This window comes from Corvus cornix, chromosome 1, assembly GCF_000738735.6.
Source record: "Corvus cornix cornix isolate S_Up_H32 chromosome 1, ASM73873v5, whole genome shotgun sequence".
NCBI classification, from domain to species: domain Eukaryota; kingdom Metazoa; phylum Chordata; class Aves; order Passeriformes; family Corvidae; genus Corvus; species Corvus cornix.
Genome location: NC_046332.1, coordinates 66,085,902 through 66,109,488, shown reverse-complemented (window position 1 = coordinate 66,109,488; position 23,587 = coordinate 66,085,902). Strand labels below are relative to the sequence as shown.

At 35.3% G+C, this 23,587-nt stretch overlaps 1 protein-coding gene across 6 annotated transcripts in view; it reads left to right on the top strand.

Annotated features, from left to right (window-relative positions):
* DACH1 (dachshund family transcription factor 1) overlaps window positions 1-23,587 on the top strand; it is a 356,766-nt gene that overhangs the window by 219,836 nt on the left and 113,343 nt on the right. For 3 of the 6 annotated variants that reach the window (XM_039562277.1, XM_039562899.1, XM_039563475.1), the window contains exons 4-5: window positions 17,895-18,050; window positions 18,588-18,760. In XM_039562277.1, coding sequence (XP_039418211.1) covers window positions 17,895-18,050; window positions 18,588-18,760 — 329 coding nt within the window. The remainder of the gene's footprint in view (window positions 1-17,894; window positions 18,051-18,587; window positions 18,761-23,587) is intronic. The other 3 variants (XM_039564712.1, XM_039565348.1, XM_039564057.1) reach the window with 1 other exon arrangement.

Genomic DNA, 23,587 nt, shown 5'->3' with positions numbered 1-23,587 from the left:
TAACATCTGGCATGATTGAAACTGGCACAGTGGATTTTTCTTTGAGAAACAGTATACAGTTATTATTGCTAAACATGAAGTTACATGGGTTTGCTTGCTTAATACACAAAGAGGTTTGTACTCCAAGAGATGTTTTTTTTTTCTGTTGCCTGCCTTCTCGGGCCTGTTAAATGATGCAACATTGTGGTCTTGTTAGACAACAATAACAGAAACAGGATTTCTTTAGTAAGGATTTCAAATAATCATGTAATGTCATAATTTACAGAAGCATTTTATTTTAAGAAGCATTTTTGAAATAATATTGAGATTAACAATTTTAGCCATATTCCAGTGCCTATCCTGGCACTATGGGTATTGATTATTATATGTGCATTAAGTAATTATTATCTTAAGAATATTGCATTTGCTTGAAGTATAAAATCCACTGTAAAAAAATAGCTTAACCAGGGCTCACTGCAGTCCGATTTACACAGCTAGAAGTCCACATTGCCTTTTTCTTGCAGACATTTTGTACTTACATTGCTGAAGCCCTTCTCTACCATGGCAGAAAATGTATAGCTTATGAAATAAACCCTGTCATTTAGGTTTATTATTTTATTTGTGTATTTTTATGTCTACTTTAAATATCTGGTAGCAAAGATACAGCAGTATAATATACATAACAGCTGAGTGAAATCAATAGCCACAGATTTTAGTAACCCATATGAATAAGGAAGTTTACTTTTATCAGGTGACCACGAACAATCCATTCTGCACCACCTAAGTGTTATTTCGACTTTAATAGACTAAGATCTTGGTGTCCCCTGGGAGGAAAGACAGTATAAATACACGCATAACAAATGTGGTCCTTGAACTTTTATACATCTGCGTGCATTGGTACATGCCAAACATAACATACACCAGTTTATTCACCTTCAGGCTTCTGCAGGGGCTGTTAGGTTGTATAATCTGCAGCGGATACATATGGAAAGCCTTTTCTTGTCCAGGTCCCAGGTCAGCTCTACAAGAGGCTCTGCTTTGGTGGAGAACAAAGTGGTGATAGTGGTTCCTTGTGAGCTTGGCTCTTTCTGGGTATGAGAGAAGAGCACGCTGAACCACAAAGATATGCCCTTTCTGCATCCCATGAAGCAAATCTGTCCCTGTGCATGCTCCACACAGGTAGTGTGGGTAAGGGCAGGAAAAAATTCAGTAAGGTCTTAATTTCCTCTGTCATGAGAATAGTAGAAACCTGTCAAGCCCACCCAAACAGCAGTCTGCATGTTTGTATAGTACATATAGACTCTGGGATAGGTACAGAACTGTTGCAAGCCATTTGCCTGAAAAATAATATTTTGACACTACTGTGCTTGTAATCTTCTTTCGTAAGGTTTAGAACAAAGCTTCACAACATTGTAAAACCTAGTCAACAGAGGTAAATAAACCCAGGGTAAATGTCCAGCTGCACCCCAGAAGCCTGAGGTCACTGGCAGGGCTGGAAGTATGGTCATGTCTGGGGAGGTGTCCCTCAGATGGTAGTGCTCACTCAGTCACAGGGACATCCACCTAATTTGGGATATTACATCACACTACTGCAAGAAGCAGGAATTTTTTTTAATCTGAACTGAGATACTAAAATCATCATGTATTTGTAGCAGAGATTTTAAAGAAGTATGAATGATATCAGGATAGGTGATACAATTGCAAGATTTGACAACACCGTAGGTGGCACAAACATTTGGCTTTAGCTACCTTTAGATATTAAACACATTAAGCAAGAAATTTATGAGGAATTGATTTTTCTGAAGTGTCAGCTACCTCAGCTGGCACTTGTAATGTACCTTTTGTGCAAGTCACACTGTAAACTGAAATGCGAAGTACATATGGGTAGGAAATCCTTTTCCTGTGAATTGTCCGATCAGTCTTGCATTGTCTGAAATTACCATCACCACGTACTTGCCATATGTCATTTCATATGGGAAGATTGTGCAACTTTGAAGTAGCAGCACCAAACCTTTATTTTCTGTTGGTTACTTTAATCTGTCTGCTACTTTCTTTTCACAATATAATACCAAAGTGAGTCATGAGTCTTCTGCTAGTTAAGGACATGTGGATATTATCAGGAACATATGATAATGTATAATAAGTTTGGTTTAATGTAAGTACTGTTTTAAATTAATTAAAGACTAGGGAAAAGAGGACATGAATTACCTTTAGTAGTATCTGCAAATATAAACCATTCTGCAGTTTCTGTGTGTAGCAGACATCTATACTTAAAGAGTAAATGGTGAATAGGAATCCAACAACCAAAAAGCAGTTGCTGGGATGAAAGTCAAAATCAATCTTTGTATTTATAATTTGGTATTTCATCAGTGCCTTCAACCTTATTTGCCATAGCATGGTGATGTACAGTAAGAAATATCTTTGTACTTCAATTTAGTTTTAAAGTAATTGCATCCAGTAGATGCTTTGATGCAAAAAAGTATCATATAATCCATGTAATTATAGTTTCTGCCTATTCATTTATTAGCTACGTTTACAAGCAAGAAGTAGGTTTGTATGTTTTCAAAACATATGCTTGGTAAGCACTAAATCTAAGACTTATAAAAACATTATCAATATGTTCTAATTAATATTTGCTCTTTTCCTTAAGCTATTATAAGGATACTTAATGCACAGCCTAAAATTAGAGTTGACAATTGCAAATACAACCCAACCAACATAGTAATAAAATCAATACTTACATTTCCCTTGGGGCCACTATTTACTGTTTGCAGTGCCATTTCCTTAATGGAATGGCAGTTATGTTTGCAGAAACCTTGTAACTACGATTTTTGTATTTTAACTAAAAGCAGCTTTCCTGAAGTAGTATGATTAAAAAAGAATCTGGAGTTGCTTTCAGAAAATTGCTGTAAACATTTTGCGGCCAGTTTTAACAAAGACTAAAAAGAAACATCTTTTCATAGTAAATGTCACTGAATTCTAAAATGAATTATTTGTAATGTTTAAAGACCTTTCAGTTGCATTGCAATAGATATTTGCCTTAATCTTAAAATACTTCCCTGATTTGTTTTTACTTTCATTTACTCGGTTCAAATTATTCTTAATCACTGAAAGCTCATTCCTGTGTGGAGGTCTGCAGTGTTCTCAAATTGTACAAGGGAGTCTGGCAGTTTATTTGACTTAGCAAATTAAAATAATGGAGGCAAGTATGAACTTTGAGATGAGTCATTGCAGCTGTTGCACAGATCTAATTCTAGTCTTTTAACTTGGTTCTTCTTTCACTGAAGTCTGCCATTATCTGGCAGGGCAGCAGGCGTTTCTGTGCCTTGCAGTGTAACTGTGTAGTACAGAAAGCATGCTATAGTTGACATTTATAGTGCACACAAGTGTCCTGTGTGTTTGCATATTCAGTAGAATATTTTGCTAATGATCTCTGACAAGAGGGATGAGCATCTGAGAGAAAATCAGTGAGTCATCATGCCTTCATAATTTGTTCCTCATGGGGCTCTGCTGACCATGCAGTGCTCTTGGCATAGCTGAAGTTTGGGGTAACAGGTTCTGTTGTACAACATGGCCACTTACTTGGGCTCAGCTGTCAGGGACTAACTATTAACTCCAATTGTTAACTAATTATTACATGTGATCATGTGACCTTTGATCATGTGACCTTATACCAAACTCCTGCTTTCGCTCCCATTCTGCAACTATTATTTTGAATAGCATTCGTAAGAGCAGGTCATTTGTAGTCTGTGTCAGTGTCTGATTATAGTCACTCCATGTGAAATGTCACCATTTCAGGATCTGCTTTCATTTCACTTGTTAGTGATATGGAAAAATTAAAAAAATTTAGAACGCAAAAGAAGTTTTGAAATATGGTAATTTGAAAGCATTGAACTTAGAAAATTTTTTTTAGTGATGTAGAAATATACACATATAGAAAAATGTGTATTATATATCTAATAAATCCATAAACATATAAGACAAAATATAAACCAAAAGATGCTGAATTGAACTGAATTGAAAAAATACCAGAACAAAATGGAAGTTCAGGATTAGGTACTTCAGTCCAGTTCTGAATATTTTTACAATTTTTATGTTACAAGTGTTATTTAAATTGCAATGTTCCTTGTAACTTTTCTGTTAGGATGCTTTTAAAAATTATGTTGACATTTGTCTTTTAAATGTATATATAAGAATTGTGCAAATTTGTGTACATAGTACAGTTTATGTACACATAAACTATGACTATGTTTTCAGTAATCACTGTTATAATTTTGTAAAATTTTTATCTAAAATTTTATCAAAAATACCTGAGGGTCTTCCCTCAGGCCATTAGTCATTTTTCTAAGTTTCAATAGCAGCAATGACTCAGCTTCCACGGAGAACGAGTAAGGATAGAAACAGAAATATCTTTCAGTATTCAAATATTTTCATTTGCTTATAATACTTCTAAGCTTTGGAGGAAGGAATTAAAATTTGTCATTATGATGACACTAGAATACCTGGTTCTGATCACTTGAAAATCTGGCAGAGTCTGACTAAGATAGAAATTTCTGCAATTGTGTTTCAAATGCCTATTAGACTTGTTTAGAAACTTGCTACTCTCCTGCATCTGCACTAGTATGGCCCAGACACTCATGTCTGTGAAACCTGCTCTCCAGCAGTTCTGCAAGAAAAGAACATTATTTTGGAACATTTAACTCCTGTTGCCTAAATGGTATTGGTACTAGCATTTTCAGCACTTGATACAGACATCAAGTTACCACAGAAGAAAGTCTTGCTGTTTGTTTTATGGATTTGGCAGATGTAATTCCATGCACTTTACTAATACAGTTCTTTATATCATCCTTCGAGGATACTGTTTCTGGACAAACTCACTAGATTGCCAAGAATAGGTTACTAAGAGCAAACTGGCTTCCACCCTACCAGTGAAAAACTTGATGTAGGTCTGATGGAAACTAGATTAATCCCATCATCAAAAAACAAACAAACAACCCATGTACTTTAAAGTTTGTCCCAGTATGATTTAATTCTTTGACGTTCAGCATTTGTTTATGCAAACCTGCAGTATTTAGTGGCATCAGCAAACTTTGTTTCATTAATATTTAGCCAAAGCAATTGTGTGCACAGAATCCTAGACCCATTCAAGGAAACATATTTTGAAACAGGATATTGAAAATAAAGTCCATAGGACAACAAAAGTCAGCTTACATGCTGATGTCAGCATTTGTGTGTGTTGATAAAGCCAAGCTCTTTCCATGATAAAGATAAATTCATATCCAAATCTTTAATAAAAAACAAATGATGTTAGCTATTCACATTAAAGTCAGAAGCGTCTTTGTAACTCTTCCCGGAGACTCAATTGTAAGGAACAAAAGTTATGTCCTGTTAAGAAAAAAAAATTAATCACTCAAGTTATTACATAGGGTGTGCTGTATATTCCAGGTCCAAGCTTTATACTGAAGCCTTTGAAGAGGCTGCCCATACCTACCAAATGTTGTAATTGATACAGAATCACTGCTATACAACAGCTGCAATAACAAGGTGCTGCTGCCTTTACTTTAATCTACCTCTCTTTCTGCCAGTTTATTATGTTTTGAATTTATTCTTTTGTAGATCTGTGAGCTATCTTTCTTATGGAAATTAATCTTTTTAAAAGATTTGTACTCTCATTTTCAAACACTAATACATTCATTCAAGTATCCCATTATTCAGAACCAGCTGGCTTTTTATCTAGTGATATTTACTTCAAAAAGCCAAGTTAAATGGTATCATAGATTAATTCTCAGGGCACAGGAAAGCTTTTTTAGAGAAAAAGAGATTTGGTAATTACTTAGACTATCGCAATAAAATCACAGAACATGTCAAAAATGCGTTATATAATCTGTCATAATACGAAGCTTCAAAAAAAAAGTTAATTCACTGAATTGAATCTAATATGTAGCATCAGTATATGATTTTTAAGTGGAACATTAAGTAAGGATAAAACTTTGCTGTGATTTATAATAAGCTATGTCATGATTTTTAGTTACGTATTTTTTCTTTGGAGAAAGCACTGAAACTTCGAAAAGGGCATTATCCACTGAAATTTCTTACATAAATCAAACTGGAAATAAGACACATTTTACAATTCAATTTAAGATCCCACAGAGACAATAATGTTGCAAGCTGTGCATTTTGCAGAGTAATATAGTAATGTCTAGTTTGCATTTTTGAAAAACCAAATTAATCACACTTTATTGAATATGTTGAAGCAAACCTAAAATTCATCTATTATTAAAAAACTTGTGCAACAAACACAAACTATATTTTATACATAAAGGACAAACTCATTTATTCATTAGGTTAAAACACTTGGAGTTTGCATTTTGTAGCTACTAAAGAAGTGACATTTGCTATCTGTTCTCTTTTTTAAATTTTTCAAGGCATTGTGTTCAGACTAATCTGCTTGAAAAATTGTACTAATACTTTAACACAGTGTCAATCCTGAAGACTGCGCAGAAATCCCTGTGGAAACTAAGAGATGTCTCTTAATATTTAAATTTTCTTTTTCAGTGAATCACTTTACAGGACAAATATTCTGTTATCATGTATCTCGTATTTAAGTAACATATTTTATCCCTTGAAAGATTAGCCACAAGATAATAAACTTTTTAGCCAGTTTTTAGCATTTGTACATCCTCTGAGCTAACATGCCTAGGCACTACTTTGAATTAGGACGTGTATCTTTGTGCTGTTGTGTTCAGACTGGTACATCAAAGCAACCAGAATGAAATTTCGTCCTTAATCAAGTCTCACTGACTTCAATGGAAACAGTATTTCAGTCTTAACCTTTTAAAGGGAAAAATATTTTAAAATTATTTGTAGATGTTTTCCTGTTTTAGAATGTAATTGTGGAATTATATATTCTGTATCTTGTGGGGCATGCAAGCTGCATGCCAAATCTGTATGCCAAGTGTCAGGTGCTTCTACTTGTAATTCCATTTCTGAGAACACCACTCTAACTTATTCTGGCCTCTAGGCCAAATTTGAATTCTAGGATTTGGTTTCTGGGATAATTGTTGCCTGTTAGCGATTTGTCTGTGCTTTCATGTCTTGATGATTTAAAAGCGAGAAATGCAGCTTTTTATTTTTGTTGGAAATCTATATTGACTGTACACTAGAGAGATGGTTTCGGAAAACAAGGCTTCTGACAAAATGTTCACTTTCATTTTAGAGAAACAAAAATCTTAAATCAGAATAAAAAAATTTTTAGAATTTGAAAAAAATATGTCATAAATTTTCCTGAATCATCAGGAAAACTTCTGGCCCTTGTCCAATATTTTAGTTCAAGGTCTAAGCCTAAACAGTTTTTAATCTAAAATGAACATGTTTGTTTGTTTGTTTTAAGCAGCACAAAACGAATTCTAGTTTTACTAGATCCAGTAGTAGAAGAATTTCAAGCAACTTTCAGGTTTTTGGCCATCATAGTGGAAACCAGATCTCCAGCTGAGGTGTTTTTGTTTTGAGGAACTTAGGATGAGTGATAACCTACAAATAGTTAATACAAGCCCCCCAACCATGGCAGAGGCATGGAACTACATGATCTTTAAGGTCCCTTCCAACCCAAATCATTCTATGATTCTATCATTCTACGCTGAGCTGATTAATGTAAATTGCTAATGTATGATGGTACCATCTTGTTTGTAGGGCTTAAGTCTGAGGGACTCAATACACAGAAACATCTTTATCCATTGGGTGTGCAGTGGACTGAACAAAGGTTTCTGAGAAGGCATCTAGCCCAACTTGTTATTACATAATAGCCACCAGTTATACACTGGTCAAAACTTTTTCAGACCAGTTCAGACTTGCAAGAGACTTTGGAACAGAGGTCATCTTTCTCAAACTTGTACCCACAGCTCTGACCTGGAGAACATTGTCACTAATTGAGTCAAGGCAGGGTGAAGAAAAAATACTTTTTGGCTACCTATTTTCTCTTCTGTTATGTAACTCCCCTCATCTCTGATCAGATAAATTATTTATCATGAAGAAAGATTGATGGAGCTGGGAAGCAGAGTAAGATGTGTGTTTATGTCTTTTTCTGCTCATAGAAAGAATGTAACATTCTGATTTTTACTAAATGAGATCTGGATGCAGATACCTTTCTAGGAATTTTGTCTAAGACACAGTTAAAGAAATTGTTTGAAGTACACTTAAAAGGTGTGTGCGTTTTTCACAAATCAGTTTGATATAAGACACAGGAATGACTACAATGAATAAAATTCATGTGGGCTTGGTAAAGTTCAGAGTACTAAATCTTGGTATAATAGCTTAGGTGAACTTCCTTGTCCTAGAACTATTACAGAAAAAAAAAAGTGGCAACTGTAAAGCCAATATTGAATAAATTATCATAACATGCTATCATTTAATGACAATAGGCTTTTTTTGTCAAACACTGGCTGGACACTTTTGTCTCTTCACATTAGGTGAAAATTTTTGCCACTGGAGATAGTTATTGGTAACAATGATTGAGAGATCTCTTGGAGTAAATAAATATTTTGTGTTAAATAACTTTCTTTCCATTTTAAAAAGAAACAAAAATATAAAAATAAATTAGAAAGTAATAACACCCTCCTTTCCCCCAGATCACAAAAATCCAAAGAAATATTTGAGAAATTTGCTGTTTAAGATGTATCACTTTCACATTCCTACCCTCAATCCAATTTCATACTTTTAGCTGCCTTTGTGTGAAGATTTTACCTTTGATCATTTTGTAAGTCAGAAAAAAACCAGCAGCAGTTCTGAGTAGGGTATCAATACATAAATAGAGAATGTTGGTAGAGTAAATCTCACAGAGAAAATGATCCTTTTTGGCATAAACAACAGCAATTGTGAGAAGCAATTAGAACAGGTATGCAATTATATGTAGATCTTTCTTACTGAGGGAAATTCCTTGTAGTTGGTTGTCTGTGTATATGTACTGTTTCTTTCAGTATTTTCACGCTATAAGCCCTTTGGGGCCAGGAGTGTCCACCTGCTCTAGCTGTCACATATTATTACTACTACTGTTATTACTAGTCATACTAGTTGTCACTTTTTTCACTGTCATCCTGAGAAAACAATAAATCGTGTGCAGAAACAGTTTCAGCAGTCCTGAAACAGGACTCAGGATCCATAAACTCTTAGGTAAGATTTCCTCCTTTAGGTAACGGAATGTTACAGTCATCTGTCTTGGGACATGGAACTACGCAAAAAAACCTAAAGGCTTAAGTGTACAACGAAGTTACTGTAGCATAAGGAAATGCTGAATATCAGCTGAGATGTAATAACGATTCTTGCTCTGCGCCGAACACAAGAAAATGTATGTGTTACTCTTGAACGAAAGAAGCACAGTATGATTCCTTTGAGACCCAAGCCTATTACATGTTGCAAATTTACAAAAAGACTATATAAGACCTAAAAATTAGAGACTATATCAGAATGGTCATGAATCAAAGCTTCACAAGCAGCTCAACAGTAAGAAAATTCCTCACAAAGCTTTGAGTTAGCACCTGCTTCCCAAAGAAGGGGGAAGTGGATCTGTGAGCCTCAGTGCTTGTGCAGCCTGCTGACTTTTCCAATGCAGTTTTTCAAGTGTGGAAGAGACACAGGATCGATTTGGAAACCTCTGTGTCCAGCCCCATGCTGCTCATGAAGCCAGTATCTGGGCAAATATAAATCTCCTTTTCCCTGAATGGGAAACACAGCCATGTGCTCTGGAGAGTGCCTGAAACTTGCTGCAGCTGGTGGGGTTTCATGCAGCCAACTTGCAGTTGTTTTCCCAGCGAGCATAGGGATGTAATTGCTATGAGACCTTGCAATCAACTTTGCTTAAGACTGGATATTAATCTGTTGATTAATAAGGACTGATTTTTGATAATTTAGCCTTTCTTCCTAAGAAAACGACTAAAAAAATTCAGTGAGTAAAAATCTGAAGAATGATGTTCAAGAAGGCATTCTGTGTGCAATCTTTTAGAGCCCACATACCGTTAAGAGTTGGTGCAGCATTTGTGCTGGAAATTGAAATACTCCTCTTTAGTTCAGCAATTTTTAAAAAAAATCATCAATAAACATGATTACATGTAATATGTCAACCTCCCTGCTTTGCATTTTCATCCCTGGTTCATCTTCTTTGGAACAGATTGAACATGATTTTACAGAGGCCTTCTTGCTTTTAATTTCAGTGCTTTCAAGCCTAATATATCTTGCTTCTCTTATTTTTTCATATTGCAACACAGCTGAAACAGGTGAGGGAAAGTGTGGACAAACTAACAAGTCTATTTACTAGAAGGTATTAGGAAACTTAGCATTCTCACTTTATGCATTTTGTCTATGCAATTAATTTTTGCACTTCAATGTATTTATGAGGATTGTCTAGTATTTGTTTTTCTTAGTTTATTGTTTATACAGAACTGTCAGCCATACTTAGATATTCTGAAAATCTGCAGGACTTTTCTTCTTGAGTTAAAGGGGCAGTAATAAGATTACTATTTCTCAAAACTTTTTGAGAATTTTTTTTAGTAAAGATAAAGAAAAGGGGGAAGACAAGCTACTGAATACATACATGGTATATTGCCTTGGTTTACTTTTTTTGTTTCTGAGCACTGCTAATATAGAATTAGAGGCTGTAAAACGCATGACTAGAGGTAGTAAGGATCAAAAATCAGGGTCCATATCAACTGAGAAATTGCCTGTATCAGACCAGTGAAGATAGTATTATCATGAATTCCCATCCAAATCCATATTTTCAGGAAAGCTTAGGCACTTACTCGTAGGCATGAATCACTCAGAAGCTCGAACTTATGTCTCTCATTGTGGACAAGTTTCTGGACCTGTCTATTTTAGTTTCCACTGTATTAAAAAGGAAACTGATTATGCTGAGTCTGTTACACTGATTATACAGAGCAACAAATTGAATGAGGATAACTTCTTTCTTTATAAACTGAAGTAACAGGATCTTACTATAGAAAAACTTAAACCCATATTTTTCAGAAAATGATCTAAACATGTTGTTATAGACAAGTCAGCCAGGTGTATTCACTGTTAAGGAACTTACCTGTTCCTTAAGCGAACAGAAAATATTTGTATCCACAATTACAGGCAATGACTATGTATAGTAATACATTAATTGTCTACTAAACGGGAAATTTTTGTATAAAAGCACATGCAAATGTAATCGAGATGTTTGCAAAATGCTTTGTGATGTTCATTGTGTTGAGAGATAAGGAAAATGTAGTTTTTCGTGGTTTTTGGTTGACTTCTAATGGTTCATCAGTCTTTATATTTTAAAAACTCTGCCTCAAAGGACTAGCTGTACTTCTAGCTTTCTGGTCTGAAGTTAACCTATTTACCCAGGGGTACCTGACAGGAAAATGGGGTCCAGTTTTTATTTTCCTCAACACAGTGCATACAACACTTCTGACTTTTTGTTTCTTGATGATGTCCCAAATTTATTTTTGCATATTTAAAATTGCGTTGTTATCTTACAAGATCATATAACCATACAAATAAACTGGGTTTTGTCTATGAAATTAGTGCAAGTGAGATACTAGTAGAAGGAGACAAATGGAAAATCTATTTTTAGGTAAATGTCACACAGCCTGCAACTGAGTTGCTGAGCTTTCAGTTGTCTTGGACAGTTTCATTATTCATTAAATTGAATTTTAAAAAGCTTTTCCTGTGTTAATCTTTTTGGTGAAATAATGAAGGATTAGTATAAAATATCTATATTCTATGGGATTCATTGTAAGTGTGAAAAAATTATTTCACTTACTAACTTACATAAATTCAGTATTTCCTGATTAATGATTAGGCCTATACTCTCATATTCAGCATTTAGAATTCAATCTTATTTCCTGGAATTAACAGTCTCTGCTACAGTTTTTATTATCAGAACATAAATATGAAAAGTAAAGTGAGTACAAATTTGGCTTACGGTGCAAAGTGCAGTTATAATTTCTTTGCCATTGCCACAAAACAAGTATGCAATAAAATTAGTACAGTGAATGAAGCAGTCTACATGATTGAGACTACTACCTGTTTTTCAGATTGCTACTGTTGTCAACAAAGAAGAAATAATATGTAATTCCAAAGGTTCTTTTGGCTTCTTCTTTATATATTTCTGTAGGAAAATGTTTATCAGAGAATAGTGATTTCTTTGTTTTTTGTTGGGGTTTTCTTGTTTGGTTTTTTTTAAAATTTCCTGCTGTCATGATAATAAGCAGAACTACAAATACCAGACCCATCAGCCTACTATTTTAGAGAAAATTATGAAAATTTTTAATTAAGAGCCCATGTTGCTCAAGGCCTCTTTAAGAGCATAAACAGGATTATATAACCAAAAACCCCCAAAACAATGCAAAACTTTGTGAGGGGGTAGAAAAGAAAAGAAAAATCCTTATGGAAAGCCAAATACAAAGGGTTACAGAGAAGTCTTGGAAAACTAATTTTTCTATGTTGTAGTACTTCTTCTCCTGATCACTTTGTGGTCTCAGAAGAGGTGGCAATCTAAGTATCAATAATATTAGACAGATACTATTTACAAATGACAAAGGGTTTTTTTTTCCTTTAATGATGTAACAGTAACATAGAGATGAGAGAAAAATGCCTTTATCTGTAAATATGTGTCCTTTATACAGTCTCACAACACTCATACATGGCAGATAAATTGTACAGTTGATTTTAAGGAACTGAATTATACAGAAATCATATCACAAATTTATAACAATTCAAAGACTAAAGCAGCAGTATTTGATTTGGGAAGTTTATGAAATGGTTCCCTCACTGTCAGGAGGCTAAGATTACCAATTTTCAGCATGCTGATTATACATATTTTCCAGTGGACATAAATAGCCTGGATCGTTAATAGTCCACTTCAGAAAAATGAGCCAACACAGCTGATACTGATGCTTTGTTTGGTAATTGTTGCTGAGATACAAATTGTTTCAGCAAACACAGAAGATAACAGAAAGATTAGGAGACTAAAAGGAGATCAGTAGCACACCAAAAAAAAAAAAAAAAGTGGTTTGAGTTGTTAGTAGGAAATCAGACTCTTGTGTTTTGCTATGTGATATTCCTTGTGTATATAATGGTACCTGAAACTATCTCTGAGCCAGGGCTGGGCTTCACTTGCCTAAAGACAGGCTTGTAGTGTTCTCTGGAATTCCATTAAATATCAAGTTTTCCACATGAAAGGAAGGGAAAGACCCAAGGGCCTGGCAGATAGCCTAATTTTAATTTCTAAAAACCACCTATAATCATGAAAAGTTTGACTTTGTTGCCCAGGCATAGATATATGCTACTAGCTTAGATACCCTCAAGTATCCTGCCTGATCTACACCCCCAGATAGCCTTGGGGTCTCCTGCAGGCACTGTGTAGTAGTCACCAACCCTGTAAGACCTGAATCAAATTGTTTTGGCCACCTCAGGTGTTGTGTGTTTAGGCTATTGAACTGAGTCTGAGAGAAGGGTCATCCTAGTCTGTGGAACCAGCAGATGCAGATTCAGCTGACCAAAGACAGGTCTGTCTCCCACAGAGTGAGTTCAGCAGTTTTCCAGAACCTGTTGGCTGGATCCCTGCTGACTATCACAGGAACTAAACTGTTCAGTTCACATTGTAGGAACTGAAATTTAAGCAACCTGAATCCTGATAGGGTCAGAATGAAAAAAGGAAAAGGAGTCTTCAAATAAGAGTAATGATTGTAAAAGCGAACCTGGTACATTTAGATCAGCGTTTGTGAGGCTGACATTGCACACTAGTTTTCTGCTTCATTTTCTTTTTCTTGGCTGTTTTACCTTCAAGTCCAGAATTGTTTCAATTTATTATTACCATCCTTAGCTACCTAATTGTGCTACTAATGAATTCAAATAATCCAGGCATCAGGCTTTTACAAACCCACTTCAGTGTACAAATAATAGTTTGTTGTGTAACTGCTGATTATGGGAGAAGGTAACTCACATTATGGAAAATATGTGCTGAAATATTGGTGGTGAGGAAAGCAATGGATTCTGTACTATGCCTTTTAAACTGTGAAAAAGTATTGTCATTCTTGTTCCATCGGGTTGTCCATCATGAGTAAATGTGAGATATCTGAGCCTGGTTTTTAAGCATGTGTACTTACATTTGGAGCTTCATTTCAATTTTTTGAGTGCTTATATTAGCGCTATCACACATGAAATACATAGTTGGCTACCAAATTGCCTATTCAAGTACATATGTATGGGGTTTGAGCACTCAACATTAAGCATTTGCATTTCAAAATTGGATCCCTTGTGCTTGAAAGCCTTGAAAATGGTACTCTATGGTCAGCCTAGTGCAGCGTCAATTGAAATGCTGTTTGAATGCAATGTAGAGCTTCCAATTGCTGCTTCAGAAAGTGTTATGCTGAATCTGGAACACTTTGCATAATTTAATTAATTATGCCACTAAAAACTGATTTTCTCTCAATTTAAAGCAAACAGCTTTTATGAGGGTGAACTGCAGCACCCAGGGATATCAGGTGTCCAAGCTTTTAATCCTATTACAAAGACTTGACAACCACTGATGGAAACTGGAAAAACATAAGCCTCCAGCAGGGCAACAAGTGAAGAGGAAGAAGGCAACAGATTTTTAATACTCTTTGAAACCACTGTATGCATTAAATCAAAATCAAATGTAAAAAGTGACAGAACTGGTAGGTTGCACTTCATTGTGCAGACAGTGAATAGTGTCTAAGGAATAACACTTATTTTGCTTTGACATTAATGAAAATAACTGTTTCCTCCAAGAGGAAAAGTGTTCTGTTTAACTAGCATAAGAAAAACACAGTGGATGGCCAAGACTTTTGTATATTTGTATCTGTGTCTGTTCACTTAAAGTGTTCAGGAGCTCAATGGTCTGAAGTTTGAAAGTGGTTTCTAATGGTTGTAGACTGGATTCTGTCTATAAATCATTTTCCATATAAGCAAATCTTAACAGACGATTCCAGACTACAAGTAATAAAAGCACTTTCACTAAATGCTAGCCTTGATACTTCACTTTCTCAAGCTTGTCTTCTCTCTTCCAATTTATTATTGGGTTCAATATCATGCTAAAACAGTAGACACTGTAATTTTGAGGCAGAAAAGAGTACTGATTTAGAAAAGCTCTAATTTCTGAGCCACGTAAGCAGAGCCGTAATTGGCAAACTATGACTGACCTTGCAAAATTCGTTGACCAGGTTAGGAAGGGTCACAGAAGAATTGACTCCATCTCCATATCAAACACCAGCATGTAACATGAAATTAACTGCACTGTAGAAGTTCTTACTGATAAAAATAGGGAAAATATCTCATTACTGGGAATTCAGCACCCTATAAAATGCAAACATTTTCCTTATAGTGCTAACAAATATTCATATAATTACTAATATATATTTATGTATTATTTGTATTCTTCCGATATCTATCTGAGATGGTACACCCGGCTTGAAGGGGAAACAGGAGTTAGTAGGGGTCACTGAAAGAGCTTTAACCTAGATTTAAAGGGGGAAAGGGATAAAATCAAGCTCATAAGAGAGGTCTGGAAGAGGAACACCAGAGTTTGAAGGACAGTGTTTCAGCAAGGTCCTTTGCTCTGCCATCTCACTGGAGGTAGGGGATGGAGAGCTATATGGTGGCAAAGACTGCAAAGCGGGTTATTGATGTGTTAGAAATTGCAGAAGCACCTGACAATAGTCATGTAGGAATTAAGGCTTGTCTCCCCCAAAAAGATCAATGGTAGGATCAATAGGCCAATTGAAATGCATCTACAGCAATGCACATGGCATGGCCACCAGACAGGAAGAGCTGGAAGCCATTGTGCAGCAGGAAAACTATGGTGTAGTTGCCAGCATGAAGACTACACTGGGATGACTTCCACAAGTGGAGTGCTGCAATGGGCTGCTATAAACTCTTCGGAAGGGATAGAGCAAAACAGGAGGGTGGGGTAGGGCTGTATGTTAGGGAGTGAAATATGTACATCATGATGGTAAAAAGCAGAAAATTAGAGAATATAAAATTCAAAGGAAAATAAAAAAAGATTTTTCCAGATAAGATTTAGCTGCTTCACTATGTGTTTAAAAGTATGTTCATGCTTTTTGAGAGTGTCTCAGTTCTCAAAATACAAGAAAACCTGTTCACTTGTCAGAGGTCATGAGATTCGAATAATGTATTTACCAGCTCAAGTATGTTCACTGCATAAAGGTTATGAAAATTTCTTGTAAAATAATAAAAGTACCTCATATAATTGATTCTCTTCATTGTTTCATAAAATTGCTTTGTTTGATTGCGGGAGACTTTGGACTGAATTTCCATTACCTGCTTCTGAACAATTTACACTGGGATTGAGACAGTATTGTGCTAATGAGTTAGAATTTATATTGAGCCTTAACTGTCTTCCTGAAGTAACTAGGGAAAGAAAATCATGGCAATAATGGAGTATTTTTCATTATAAACTATGCTGTACAGCTTTTACAATCAGGTTTTTAATAGATCTAGAGAAATTAAATTGGAATTCTACCAACTTCTGTGCTTTTGTCATCCAATGAAAATGATGGTAAAATATGTCAAGACTAATGGGCTTATCCCCTTTCCACTGAAGTAAGAAGGAGGTGGTATCATTCCTGTTGTTTTTCAGGCCCTGTTGTTCATTAAGGAGTAGGATGTATGTAGAAAAGCATGCAGAAAGATGCATTTTGCTATAATCCATAATGCTAAATAGAAGCTGAGTATAGATCAAATACATCTTGACTTACATTATGCTAAAGTCCCTATCAAGAGATGCTCCCATGAAAATAGTAGACATTTTCAAAGTCAGGAGGTTGAAATTGTGCTCTACATGAAAAAGGAAGCAATCATATATTGCTGATGGATATATTAATACTGCTGAGAATGCATGCATATATCCATATTTATTAATATATTCAAACATTGTTTATTGATTGTTTATGGTAAATAAACTCATATGGTGAGTATATAGATTACTGTGCATGCATGAACATACATACACTCAATCTCAGCATTATACGTAAGTACACACCGAGAATAATACAGCTTGTCAGGTACAGAGATTTTAACCTTTTCATTTCATATAAATATACAAACTAATAATGAGATGTTAATTGTTATTGTCCTTTATACAGTGTATCTTATTGTCCTTTAATTGTATCTTAATTAATTCTATGGTTATTTGTTATGAGGAAGTCTGCAATAGTGAAAAAGGGTGTTTCTCAAATAAATGAATTATTTTTCATCTCAGTACTTGTTTGTCCACATTCTTCTTTGCTGTTAGTCTGCTCCACTAGCAGAAGACTGCAAGAATCAATGTAATCCCTTACATGTTAATAATATGAAATAAAAATTAAATATACAAAATACAATAATCAGCCAAGCACATATGCATGCATGTTGTTGCCCTCAATAAATTAAATTTTCAGTTACTTCACATAATGTTTATTTATTCACAAATACAGGACACAATATAACTGTAGTTGAAGTTTTAATTGGCATAACAGGATTTTTTATTTTGTTAGACATTTTGCAGGCAAAAATATTCTCTCACACATTAAAGAAATGCCATATATAATTTTACTTTCTAAGGATAGGAAAAGTGTGTGTAAAATATACACAAAACACAGACTCATGCGAATGAGCATGACTCTAATACTTTTAGGTTTGCATGCTAGCTCTTAACTTTAAGAAGTTTTTCTTAATACCTCTTTCAGAGGGTGGAAAAAAACCCCGACCCTAAAGTCCTTTCCCCAACACACATACTAAAAAAAGAAAATAAAAAGAAATTGCCACTTGCAGAGAAGGTTAGAATGCTGGCCTTGCTTCCAAATTCAGAAATTGAAAATTTGGAGTCTTCATTCATCCAAATAATATATATTCATTCCCCACAGGCAGCAGTGATGGTTCTTGGGATAAAGAAAAACTTCAGTCTCCCCCCACCCAAGGATCACAGGCCTCTGTTAACCACCCCAACTTGCCTGGACAGCATAATGTTCCAGTTAGCCATCCTCTCAACCCTCTTCAACAGAACCACCTTCTGCCAAATGGTACGGGTTGACATCTTTCAGCACTAACATCTGCAGTTTTCTAGTTCCTGTCTTTTCTTTGTGTTTATATAAATAGGCAATGAAAAAATCAAGGATGTGCGGAATACTGGAATACTTCCTTTAAGGTATTAAGCAGGGGAAGTGGAGACAGTAAAGAACAAACACATATGCAATAAAAATGATACTTAAAATAACTGCTAACCTGTGCATCAGTGGCATAATGACGCATTGCTAAGGCACCTTGCAGCGGATACCAAAAACTATAATAAATAGCCATTGCTTAGCAATGATATTACACATTACACAGATATGAACAAGCTAAGAGGTCTAATAGCCTCTCCTTGTGGCTAGAAACCCTCCATGGTTGCTAGTGAGTCACCCATGCATCTCCCAGAAGAGAACTGACATAGAGCTGCTTTTTCCTGCAATGTGAACCATCTTGTCACCCATCACTTGAATACTGTCCATCAGGAGATACAGAAGATAGTGCTTAAAAAAAGATGCATAAACCTATTTCCCTATTTTCCTCCCCAACAGGGTTGGAACTTCCTTTTATGATGATGCCCCACCCACTGATTCCCGTGAGCCTACCTCCAGCCTCTGTCACGATGGCAATGAGCCAGATGAACCACCTCAGCACCATCGCCAACATGGCAGCAGCAGCACAAGTGCAGAGCCCTCCATCCAGAGTGGAGACATCTGTTATTAAGGTAACTACAGAACAAACCAAACCAAAAAACACCAAACTGTAGCCCACTCCCAACCATCATAAATATTATAAACGTGTATAGGTGTCAAATATTCTAAGGTAAATCGTAAAGTCAGTAAATACAAGAGAACTAAGTATGGTGACTCTGGGAGCACAAGAGACTACTGGTGGCCGCTGTTACCTTCTCATTTTCCCTCCCTCTCTCTAAATCAGTATTAAAGCAACACTCAAGTTGAAGAATTCTCATACACAGCTTCGTGATTGCTCATATTTCATAGCCTGTAATCTAATGGCAATATTTCTTGAGATACCAAGGAAAAAATTACTCTTTTCTTATATTACAAGGGATTGTTCTTCCAAATTTAAAATCTAAGCATTTGAACTGAAATGCTCTAAGTTTTCCAAAGAAAGCTGAAAGGTTTGATACTTTGCCTGTAGAACCTAAATTTGCCAAATTTCAGAACAAATTAGAATGAAGTAGAACAGAACAGTTGCAGTAATCTGCAGGCCAGTATTACAGGAATATCTCAAAAATATCTGATATCTGAACTTGTCTACCTGTTTTAGGTTTTGTTTGTGGCCTTTAATTAAATTAATCTTATATTAATTCATAGAGGCATTTACCAGAGGCATAGAGTCTTTTCTTCCTCTCACTGAAGGTAATCTGTTTTCATTTTAAAGGCATTTCATTTTAAAAGACATTTCTGTGTTACCATTAGATAACTGTGATTTGATCTTTATTCAGATATCTACATTTTGCCTCTTATCCTTCTTTAGTTCTAATAAATGAGAAACAGAAAGTACACAAACTGTTATTTTTTTATCTAATGTATCTTAGATATGCAAAGGCAAGTTTATGTGATTTTTCAGGGCTATATTGGAAATCTGTCCTTTCATGCAATTCCTTTGACAAAAATTAGGTAAACTTAGAACCTCTTCCACTTTCAAATCAGGAGTTACGAAAGTTTTGAAGTTCATGATGACTTAAGCAGAGTGAAGAGGTCTGACTTTATTAAGACATTCAACACACTGGTGCACCTTTCTTCTTTAACCTGACAAAACACAGAATCGCTAAGAACTGTTCAGTTAAAACTCAACAAATCTATGGTTTTATTGACGTAGAAAAATGTGATCTGATGGCCTAATTTAGTCAGCTACACTTCCAAATGTAGGCTCTTCTTTGGAGGCCTTCAGTGCCATCCCTTTCTTGCCTTTGTTGACATGAGGAGTTAAGATACTGGTTTGAGAAGAATTGTTTATTTACGTGGTATGTGAACAAGACTAGATCCCGTCCTAGTTTCTGTCTTGCCCATATCTTGGGAATATAAGCACTCTGCTGCTAACTAACTGTCTGATTACATGGTGATTTTTGCACCTTTATTTTTCTATTTTTACTTAATTGGTATTTCATAAGAGTTACATGATACTAATGTTCTCTGAAACACACGTGGTGCTTTATTTCATTCTAAATTTATTTTCTTAATTGGAACAGTGACCACTGGTACTACAGAGGTATCTAAAAAATGAAGATTGAGATGGAGCACATGCTAAATGACAGCTGATATATGAATTACTGTGCCAACAAAACTTTGTTTTCACTATTTTCATGCTATTTTCCCTCCTTTCATTTTCTGTGACCTCTTTGATTTCATATATAAGAGTATAAAATTTGACCTTCATTGGTAACCGTCTGTTTCTAAACTTTGACAAGCTGAATTCTAGCTTGTAAAGTTGATTTACAAGCTAGTTGTAGCTATTAAAATTGCCTAAGTTACCATGGCCTACATTTAAATATGTCTTTGTGAGCATACTCCAGTGTGACCCTGATCTTTGTCTCCAGTTACCAAAATCTGGTACATTTGAGTATAACATACCTCATAGGCCATGTAAAAATGGTTTCCTTTTGTGGAAAGCAGGTCCTGCTCTGTTCACAGATGTAACCACATTATGGAAACATAGCTGGACCCAGGAAGCACTTAACTGAGAAGTACTTTCGGCTCATGTGGTCTAAACCTGTCTAGTCGGTTTAAAACTATTGGACTCTGAAAGGGAGGCACTGTCATCATGTAACTGCGTATATTATTTTAACCATAGGCAGTCCCATGCCAGAAAATTTTCCTTATCCTGCAGGTCCTTTACTTCTTAACAAGTTCATTTTTGTAGCTCATCTACTTTCTCTAGCAGAGATAGGTTCCTTATAATCTAGGTGAAGACCTGGAAAGTACCTGGCAATTTAGGCTCTCTGAAACATTCTATCAGCACATTGTAACTGGAAAATCATAATTTCTTTCCAAAATCTTGCTTATTTAAGCATTTGTTTGTTAATAATCTACAGTATGTATCTCTGTCATTTTTGAAAATTCAGCTCTCATGTTCATGCTAATTAAATATTCATTGTAGCTGCCAACTTTTGCATAACTCCTGGCATAACATCCTGTGCAAGTTTCATGTTCCCATCTGGTTTGTACATAACCATAATTTAAAAATGTGTGGATTTCAATGAAATGTTTTTAAATGACCAAATTAACCTCAGTTTGCTTTAGAAAATGTGCACATCTGAGGATGAAATACACATATTTTTTGAAGTTTGCACTGATAAGTTAAGGATTTTGGGTCATTTATGTAGAACGTGATGGAGACATTACTGAAGTGCTGCTGTTACTTCTTCAGTCAAGGCCTGTGACATATTGCTCACAATACATTTCTAATACAGGTGACTCTATAAACACAAGTTTTAATCTGTCACTCAAAACTCACTTCTAAATGTAAGATCTTGCTGCACATAGTTATTTCAAGAGTACTATAAGGGCTAAGGAACTTAACTCTTGCAGGACTTTCCTACTCATTCCTTCAGCCCCATTATAGTACAACTCATCTAGATTTATGTCCTCTGTTATTATCTATTGCAGATGGATATGATCATGTGGATAGAGGTAGCACAGCCATGTAATTATGTTCCTATTTTTTAATACTGAGCTGGATTGAAACATAAACCCCAGCAACTTAAAAGCATGAGGTCAGTGTTAGGGGATTTTCTTCCCATGGGGATGGACGTAATGCCACTGGCAATTTACCTGTTCTTCTCTAGGCATAGTCAGAGGCTGTGATTTTAATGTCCATTGAATTATATGCACTGTGTAGTTGAGCAAGAAACTGTAATCAGCATACTTCTTGAACCTTGTGCTGGCAATGTAATGTTTATGAATAATAACTTATACTACAATCAAAATAAATATCTTCAAGAATAAATGTAAGTGAGAAGGTCAAACCTCCTTTTTCTTTATTTTTACGGGAATGGATAAATAGTGCAGTTGCTCTCTTTCATGAAACTGTTTGTTATTAGAATTATAGCTTCCAGTCTTTTAGTGCTACATTTTCAGGTGTCTTGGTTTTGTTTTCGTTACGGTTTGACTCATTTTTTTAACCCTAATTTTACTGAAATATTTTTTCCTTAGTATCAATGTTTCCACAAATTGCCTTGAAAAGTTTTTGAATTGCTTATCTCAGAGTTTGTAGTTGTAACCTGAAATGACAGCATAGATTTGAAATTAAAGTACAGCATGTTTACCAGTGTAAACTGCTTGAAAGTTAGAAGGCCTGTGAGAAATTTCTACTCTGAAAAGTAAATTGATAGTAACCATATCTAATTAAGTAACAAAGAACAAAATTGAGTAATAGAAAATCAGTCTTCAGATCATGAACAACCAGGTTCATTGGATAGAAGAATTGCCTTTGTGAACAGTGCCACAGTAGATGACTTGCTGACCTTTCCTTCCAATTCGCCGAGTTCACAGCTAGTGCTGTTATCTTTAAACTCACAAAGCTTCAAATGCCTTTCTATTACTGGGTAATATTTCATTTCTTCATGATAAGAAGTTGGAATAAAGCTGAGATCATGTACTAACTAAACATTTTATACTGCTATGTTCAGGAGATGAGACAAAGACAAAATTACAAGGGAAGCCTTACAAAGCAACACCTTAGATTTGGCAGTGAACTCTGAGCTCTAAAATCTTCAGAATTATATTTCAGAAGAGTGTTGTGCCCTTTCGAACATGAGACGAACATTAGATGTCTTTTTGTAATGGAATGTTTAGATATATGAGTTGGATGAATAAGAGGAGAGCAACAACAAGCCGGGACAGCAGATTGTGACAACAATGAATTGCAGTGAGTGTGACAGCTGTGACCTAGGGATGCTTTAGACATGAAGTGGCTTTCATCACCTGCCTATGGTTTCAAAGGCTCAGCTTGTTAGCAGTTTCACTACATCAATTTTTTTCACTCAGCAGAAAGATACATGAAAATACAAAGGACATACCTTTTATTAATAGCAACTTGAAATTACATTGTAAAACATAGAACAGAGCAGTAGCATTCCAGAATCAAAAATTGCAATTTATCCTTATGTGACTATTACTTATAGAAAGAATTAAGAATAAAACAGAAGAAACCAATACCTCCAGCTGAAAAAGTGGAGACAGCAGGGGCACAGTAGTTTTCCACTGCATAATGAATACGTCGGACTAAACTTTGCTAATTCCCTTACATATATCACAGCACTGGTTGTGTTACACTAGTTTATAACTTTTTTGTATCTATCTATATATATATAGATATATTCCTGTGATCCAATAGCAGAAATTTACTGTTAACTTTTTTAACAAAGGTAACTGCTGACAGATTTTATTTTTTAGAATAACTGTTTATAGGACTCTTCTGACATGAAATTTTATGTTAGCATTCATTCACTTTTTCACTTTTCATTGGCAATATGTGTGCTCCTGTTGATGTAATGTATTGTTCCTTTTTTTTTTTTTTTTTGCCT